This window comes from Quercus lobata, chromosome 10, assembly GCF_001633185.2.
Source record: "Quercus lobata isolate SW786 chromosome 10, ValleyOak3.0 Primary Assembly, whole genome shotgun sequence".
NCBI lineage: Eukaryota > Viridiplantae > Streptophyta > Magnoliopsida > Fagales > Fagaceae > Quercus > Quercus lobata.
Window position 1 is genome coordinate 8,608,433 of NC_044913.1, and position 8,695 is coordinate 8,617,127.

Consider the following 8,695-nt stretch of genomic DNA (forward strand, 5'->3'; position numbering starts at 1 on the left):
AAGGTTTAAGAATTATTAAGAAAAATTATAGCTTCCATTTAATGCTTTGGTGCACTAGACAAGATATTGGCAAACACATGGCCAAAATGGCCACGTCTCCCTCTATATAACATATAGTGTAGATTGTAAATTCTCTTACAATTTTTTGATGTACATTGCAAATGTGTTCTCAAAGTTTTAGAATGCACAATTCTAAACTCCCATAGATGATGATGGATAGATTAAACTATTAAATTGTACAATAATTTATACGTTGAGAGATGGATAATGTAAATTAACATCAAGTGAGGGTGTTGATTAAAAAATTATTGAATTTGTGGTCATATTATAAATACTCCTATAGTTTAGGGTGGGATGATTACAATTAACCAAAAAAATAAAATAAAATAAAATAAAATCACACCCAAAAACATAGCTGCTAGATAAGAGACAATGGGAAATTGGCGAAGGATTGTTCCAAAAAGTTCAAGGGTACAATTAAAGTTACTGCTTTGCAGATAAGGAAACTATAACATAATAAAACTAAATTGATCGTTTCTTGAATTATTGATATCAAACTTTTGAGTCACTTGGAATATATGAATTTCTATTATTGACTCAGTTTACATTTTATTCTTAAATCCCATCATATTATTAAAAAAACACATGACACGGATAAGCACATGATGTGCTTGTGAATCATTGAAAAATGACCAACCATTCTCAGGTTCATTACAAGCAAACTTTCCAACCCAAAACAAAAGAAGATAACTTGTAGTAGGAATGCTTGCCCAGTTGCTTGCACAATTCATCAATCATGCAATTATATCCATGATTTGGTTCCAAAATGCCTATTTAGTTGGAACTTAGTTTAGTACATTGTGACACCCCCAATTACGGGTTTTAGATTGGATAAATGCATGTTATGCATTGAATCCTACATCGAGTGTTTATACAGTCCTACTAAATTGTATCAACAATCACGAGGAGCTCTAATAGTCACTTGACTAGTTCTTTTGAAATATAATGCAGATATGACTAAGGCTTCTTCGGATCATGACAACATAGTTTCAACCGTTTATCAGCCAAGTATTCACTTGAATCTTGCAAATTGAAGTTATGTCTTTCTTTCTTTCCTTTTTTCTTTTTTGATTTGTAATGATTTTTCATGAATGGTTACAGTAAGAAATAGTGATGGAAGAGAGAAAAGAGATGTAATAGGAACTTATTCTACTTTGATGGGGTTTGCTTGTCTCTTCCTCTTTGCCATCGACAAAACAAAGACACTTTTCATAAACCAAAAGCTGTCCTATGCCATGGCAGTTTTGGGTTCTTTAAGCAACGATCTACTTCCTCTCTCTCTCTCTTTCTTTCATGTGCAGCCCTCCCCATCTCGTGCTTAGATTCCTAATTGGACACATTTGTAAGGTAATTCGAATATAATAATATCAACCCCCAGAGCATAGTCACGAGGTAGCCAATATGTGTGACTCTAAATCGTGAAGAAAATCCCACAACAAAATGATTCATATTCTCAGTATGGCCTGTAAATCACGTGACATCTTTGTTACTTTAATTAGAAACCTCAATGGGGATTTAATTATGTTGAAAACAAAGCCCCATTTTTTTAATACAAATTCTGCAGAATCAGCACCTTAGCTGTTGTCATGGATGACCTTAAAATGTTGAATTTGTTCATGACATAAACAATGGTTACAAAAAGTTTCATTTGAGTGTGTTATTTTTTAAATAATAAGCACATTGTTAATTAGCATATGAATTTCATAGGACAAATGGACCATGTCATAGATCTCATCTTGAATTTATTTGAGATTCGAAGAGGCTGGTTTACAAGCATCTGGATCTAAGTCTATATTTTTCTAATATAGATCTAAATCTGAAACTGTTACAATTTCAACAACAGGATTAAGGTATGTATCCCATATGAATGATCAAGATCTAAGTCCCCTCCAAAATTTAGATAAAAATGGACTCACAGGTTATGGTAAGAGCAGAGAACAATGCAGCATTGTATTTGTTCCAACAAATCTTTTTGCAGCTTTTGAAAACCTTTGAAGGGATATTTTTGGACATAGATTCAAAATCAATCTGAAGTGATTTCTGTTCTTCCAATACAGCAATTTTGTAGGCTCCAAATGAAACAAAATTGGAAAATGAACCCTCACCCACTAATACAAGTTTAAATATCATTGTCATCAGTAAAACTATAAGTTCCTTTCTAGTGAAAATTAAATGTTTTTGGATCCAGAACTAAAATTTGTGAAGTGGTCTCAATCCTAGTAGTAGTAGACTCATCCAACTCTACTCTACACAAGGCTGACTCAGACCCCTCAGTGCTAATTGGCCAAATTATGCAGCAAGTGACAAAACCTTTTCACTTACTGATATTTTTTTTTTTTTAGTTCTCAATTCTTTTCTTTAAACTAAAAAAACAAAAACAAAAATTAAGATTATTTTGTACAAACCCACATATAAAAAGGATAAAGTTCACACCAGAAAATCAGAGACAAAAGTGACTCTCACCAAGCTCTCCCACTTTCCATTTGAATTAAAAAAACAGTTATCCCTCCCTTCCCCCCCACCTCTTCTCCATCATCAACCATAAACAAATGCTAAAAAACAACCATCTAAAATTTCATTTCTCTCTGCATAAAAACATCATGGCCTAGCTGTTCTTGGATCCGGGGATTCTGGGTCTTTCAATTTATTTATACATATACTACTTAAAAAACTTGTAGTCCACAAGACATGATTTGGTTCCTCCCATTGTCTCTCTCCCTAGCCTCAACTCAACCAACCAAACCCTCTTCCTTTGTGTACTTTCTTCCTCTCTCATTACACTTTGTAGCATAGCTGTAATGCCTGTAAATCCATGGAACACCCTCTTCTCTTTCCTAACAGTTATTACCATTTCCCTCTTGAACCCTTTTGTAGCTTTCGCCGTTAATCCACAAGGCGAAGCTCTTCTTTCATGGAAGCAAAGCCAAAATGGATCCACTGTGGCCTTGTCTAATTGGAACCCAAGTGATGAAACTCCATGTGGGTGGTCTGGAATCACTTGCAACATCAACAAGGAGGTTGTGGAATTGGAGTTAAGATACTTGGATTTATATGGTACAGTTCCAACTAATCTCTCTTCATTGGTTTCATTAACCAAGGTTGTACTTTCTAGTACAAACCTCACGGGTTCAATCCCAACACAGATTGCTACACTACATGAACTGTATTACTTGGACTTGAGTGACAATGCGCTAACCGGCGAAATCCCATCTGAGATTTGCAACTTGCTTAAGCTCCAAGAAATCCACCTCAACTCAAACCAGCTAGAAGGCTCAATTCCGGTTCAAATTGGCAACCTCGCAAGCTTGAAATGGCTGACTCTCTATGACAACCAGCTCAATGGAGAAATACCCAGTTCCATAGGCAACTTGAAGAACCTCCAGGTGATAAGAGCCGGTGGAAACAAGAATCTCGGAGGCCTTATACCCCGAGAAATCGGGAATTGTACCGAGTTGACCATGTTAGGCCTAGCCGAAACAAGCGTCTCGGGTTTCCTTCCTCCGAGTCTCGGCCTCCTCAAGAAGCTCGAAACCATAGCCATCTACACAACTCTCCTCTCCGGCCAAATCCCACCTGAACTCGGCGACTGCACCGCCCTCCAAAACATCTACCTCTACGAAAACTCACTCACCGGTTCAATACCGAAAAGTCTCGGAAACCTGAAAAGCCTCCGAAATCTTCTGGTATGGCAGAACAGCTTGGTGGGTGCTATTCCATCAGAGCTTGGGAATTGCAAGAACTTAACGGTTTTCGACGTTTCGATGAACTCGCTAACCGGAAACATTCCGGAAAATTTCGGAAACTTATCGGCTTTGCAGGAACTTCAGCTGAGCATGAATCAGATATCGGGCGAAATCCCAGCACAACTCGGAAACTGTACGGAGCTCACTCACATCGAGTTAGACAACAACCGTATCGCCGGTACGATACCACCCGAAATCGGAAACCTCCCGAAACTTCAGCTGCTTTTCTTGTGGCAAAACCAGCTGGTGGGTCCCATTCCATCTTCAATCTCCAAATGTCAGAATCTCGAAGCCGTTGATTTGTCTCAAAACGGTTTAACCGAAAACATTCCTCAAGGAATCTTCGAACTCAAGAAGCTGAACAAGCTTTTGCTTCTCTCCAACGATTTATCGGGGGAGATACCGGAAAGTATCGGAAACTGTTCGTCTCTGATTCGGTTCCGAGCTAATGGAAACAAGCTTACGGGGCCGATACCGAGACAGATTGGGGCCTTGGAGAATCTGGATTTCTTGGATCTCGGATCGAATCGGATATCGGGTGGCGTGCCGGCCGAGATTTCTGGTTGCCGAAACTTGACGTTTCTCGATTTGCATTCGAATTTGATCGCCGGAGAGGTTCCCGGTGAGTTAAGCCACCTTGTTTCGTTGCAGTATATTGACTTTTCGGATAACTTGATTGAAGGTGTTCTGAGTCCGAGTCTTGGATCGCTGAGTTCACTCACCAAACTCATTCTCGGGAAGAACAAGCTTTCTGGAACGGTTCCGAGTCAACTCGGTTCGCTTTCGAAGTTACAGTTGTTAGATCTGAGTAGCAACGAACTGTCGGGGAATATTCCGGCGAGTCTGGGGAAGGTTCCGGCGCTGGAGATTGCATTGAATCTGAGTTGGAACCAACTTTCCGGCGACATTCCGGCGGAGTTCGCTGGGTTAGACAAGCTCGGAGTATTAGATCTCTCTCACAACCATCTCTCCGGCGAACTCCAATATCTCGCGGACCTTCAAAATCTCGTGGTCCTCAACGTCTCCTTCAATAACTTCTCAGGGCGCGTGCCGAACACTTCGTTCTTCGCCAGCCTCCCTCTCAGCGTCCTCGCCGGAAACCCCTCTCTCTGCTTCGCCGCCAATGATTGCAACTCAGAAAATCCCAAATTATCTACAAAATCTCGTACACGCGCCGTGGCAGCGCGTGTGGCAATGATAGTTCTCCTGTGCGCTGCTTGCGCTTTGCTCATCTCGGCGCTCTATATCGTGGTGAACTCAAAGAAGAAAGGCCTTGGTGGGGCCCAAGACGATCCCAATGCTGATGTGGAAATGGGCCCACCTTGGGAAGTGACACTTTACCAGAAATTAGACCTGTCAATTTCCGATGTGGCAAAATCATTGACACCTGGCAACATATTGGGCCGAGGTCGATCCGGGGTCGTTTACAAAGCCACAATATTCCCGTCAAACTTAATGATTGCCGTTAAAAGATTTCGGTCATCTGAAAAGTTGTCTGCATCGGCCTTTTCGTCAGAGATTGCCACACTGGCACGAATCCGACATCGAAATATCGTGCGGTTGTTAGGTTGGGGAGCTAATAGAAAAACGAAGCTACTTTTCTATGACTACTTGGCTAACGGTAATTTGGACACATTGTTACATGAGGGGTGCGCAGGATTAGTGGAGTGGGAGATTCGGCTCAAGATAGCATTAGGTGTGGCTGAAGGGCTTGCTTACTTGCATCATGATTGTGTGCCTGCTATCTTGCATCGTGATGTGAAGGCCCACAATATATTGTTAGGGGATAGGTATGAGGCTTGTTTGGCTGATTTTGGGTTTGCAAGGTTTGTAGAAGATAACAATAATTCATTCTCGGCTATTCCACAATTTGCTGGATCTTATGGCTATATTGCTCCTGGTATGTATCAAACTTTACCCTTTTTCTTTTGGATATAATTTGTTACTATTATTAGGCTACTAATTTAATTATCTAGTTTAGGAGATGATTATGTTGATTAGACAAATGTGATTTATGAGTTGTTAGATACTAAAAGCTTGATTAGTAATGTGATTAATGAGTTAATCATTGGTTTGTGACGTAAGGCCTTTGCTAACATAGGATGAGATGGGATAAAACCACTTTTTTGGACACTTCCATTTCTATGATAGTTGTTTGTTGTCGCTTTGTTTGTTCCTCATATATTTGGCTGTAAAGCACATGCATATTTGTATTTGATAGGTGAAGTGAACTATTCCATGGGGTATATCATATATGTGTGCTGAGCTCATTAATTTGCGGTGTGATATAAACTTGGAAGTCTTAAGTTTAATTTACCATACTATTAGTCCTTTTAATTTACCATACTAATAGTCCATGAGCTTTTGAGAGTATTTCATGAACAATAAGTGAAATAATCTAGTTAAAAGACTAGAACACCACTCCATTGTATAAAAAGAAGAAAAAAAAAGGGTGAATTGGTTCCGGACAAGAAGTTTGGTATAACATATGACATATGTACCGTGAATGGCAAGAGTCCAAAACACCACACTTTATGTGGCCAGACAATTGCCCTACTTAGCTGTGATATACTTGATCTCTTTTGGATTTTATATTTTCACTATTTACACTTGTACCTTGTACCTGTGCCTCTAATAATTGGTGACACAAATTGATCATTTCATATCTGTGAAAATTGAACTGAGTTAATTTTAACATTTTTATTTTTCCTTCATATGGTTTATATTGCAGAATATGGTTGTATGCTAAAGATCACAGAAAAGAGTGACGTATATAGCTTTGGGGTCGTTTTACTAGAGATCATAACCGGAAAAAGACCGGTGGATCCATCATTTCCTGATGGGCAACATGTGATTCAATGGGTACGTGACCACCTGAAGAGCAAGAATGACCCAGTTGAGATCCTAGACCCCAAGCTTCAAGGCCATCCAGACACCCAAATTCAAGAAATGTTACAGGCCTTAGGAATCTCCCTCCTATGTACAAGCAATCGTGCTGAAGATCGACCGACAATGAAAGATGTGGCAGCATTATTAAGAGAAATTCAACATGAGCCCACCATAGGAAATGAGGGCCACAAACTGAATAGCAATTCATTGAAAAAGATGGAAAAGCCATTGTATTCGATTTCATCATCGTCGGTGACACCAGCTCAACTGCTACTCCTCCAAGGCTCTTCTCATTGCTCATTTGCTTATTCATCTTCCTCAGCTGGTTATATATCAGAACATCAATAGCTATATAGATTTTTATGTGTCATTATGTAGTAAGGGAAATATATATGTTCCAATATTGATTTGTAGTTGTAGGGGTTTTTTAATATATAAAGAAACTGTAAAGAGTTAGCAAGGATCAATATTTTGGATAATTTGAAAACAAGTTAAGAAAAATGAGTGTATAGCAACTTGAAATTGTTGTCCCTAGTAAATGTGATTATTTGATATTTCCCAAATTCAAACTTGTTTTCACATCTAAAAAGATTGCATTTTTTGGATATAGCTTCTGTCCAGTGCAATTTTGCATTGAACATGATGCAATTCCAACATGTCTTCGTACTTCTTTTTTTTTTTTTTTTTTTTTTCATATACATATATAATATTACCAAATTAAACAATGTGCCTAAGAAAGAGAAAGGAACACAAATTGTTGCTTCATTGCAAAGTCATTTTCCATCACTTCTCCTAAAAGGAGCAGGGGGATGTGTTGATGGATGTGTGTGACTGTGTTATTTATGTCACCAGGGATGAAAAAGAATTTTAGAAAGTGATCTCTCTCTCTCTCTCTCTCTGATGTGTGGTTGTGGGAAAATGTGTGCAATGATTGGGCATTGTGATCCCCTTATCTCTCTTGATAATTGTTGAGTTAAGGATAAGAAAGAAGCTTCTTTGATTTCATGCATCCATCTAGGTCCCCACACCACGTGAAATGGAACCACACAACATTCAATGGGCACTTAAAAAACTTAATTACGAAAAAATGATAACTCGATGTGCAAATACAACTAGAAACAAGCCAAACGTCTTTTCCAAATATTAACTGATGTATACAGATGTACATACATGTATACATCAATACTTGTGTACAATACATTTTAACTTGCCACCATTTATTCTTGGATAAAGATAGAGACTAGAAATGATGACTGACAAAGAAGTCCTTCAAATACTTACCAAAAGGACAAAAAAAAAAACAAGAAATTCTTCATATTTTCTTCTCCCTTTGATAAATTTTAATTATTTTGCACAATTAAAATGGATTAGATTGTTTGAGTATGTTGTGTGCTGTGTGAATGTGTGTCAAGTCCCATATTTTTACCAGGTGGATCTTGAGTTTATAAGTAATAATTACAAAATGTGACCAACTATTTTCCTCAATACAAAAACTTTTGGCTCTGTATGTAACTAGGTACTACAAAGAAGAGCTACTGATCTTTCACAAAGATACTGCAGCGGGAAGCACCACAAAATATTGGTGCAAGACTTGAAGACCACTTTACATATTTGTTGGAAGCTTTGCTTTGTTGGTAGCTCACTTGAGCAATAAGTCTTAGTCGTGGCAATGCTAGGCTGTGCTTGCAGTATCTTCTTTATCTTCTTATACTAATATTATATGCAGCAAAGTTCCAAGCTAACTCTAGTAGCTCTCTGTTTGCTCTCACGTGATGCACATGCAAGTTGACCACAAAGTGATAAAGATTCTAGCAACTTAATGGACCAACATGTGAGCTCTGAGATACACTGCTGGCATCAAAAATATATTTCAGAGAAACCAGGAAATTTTGGGCCTTGATAGAATGTATCAAAGATTCCCAACGTAGATCATAAGTACTTAAATTAATATGATGTATATTTTGTATGGTCATAGGGTCCACCGCATGTGTGCATGTTACATG

General features: G+C 38.4%; 1 protein-coding gene across 1 annotated transcript; it reads left to right on the top strand.

The window, feature by feature from the left end:
• The first annotated feature begins 2,517 nt into the window (after window positions 1-2,517).
• Window positions 2,518-7,219, top strand: LOC115964171 (LRR receptor-like serine/threonine-protein kinase). Its single transcript, XM_031083522.1, has 2 exons — window positions 2,518-5,703; window positions 6,535-7,219. The coding sequence occupies exons 1-2, from the start codon at window positions 2,859-2,861 to the stop codon at window positions 7,038-7,040; spliced, it is 3,351 nt and encodes a 1,116-aa protein (XP_030939382.1). The 5' UTR covers window positions 2,518-2,858; the 3' UTR covers window positions 7,041-7,219.
• The last annotated feature ends 1,476 nt before the right edge of the window (window positions 7,220-8,695 follow it).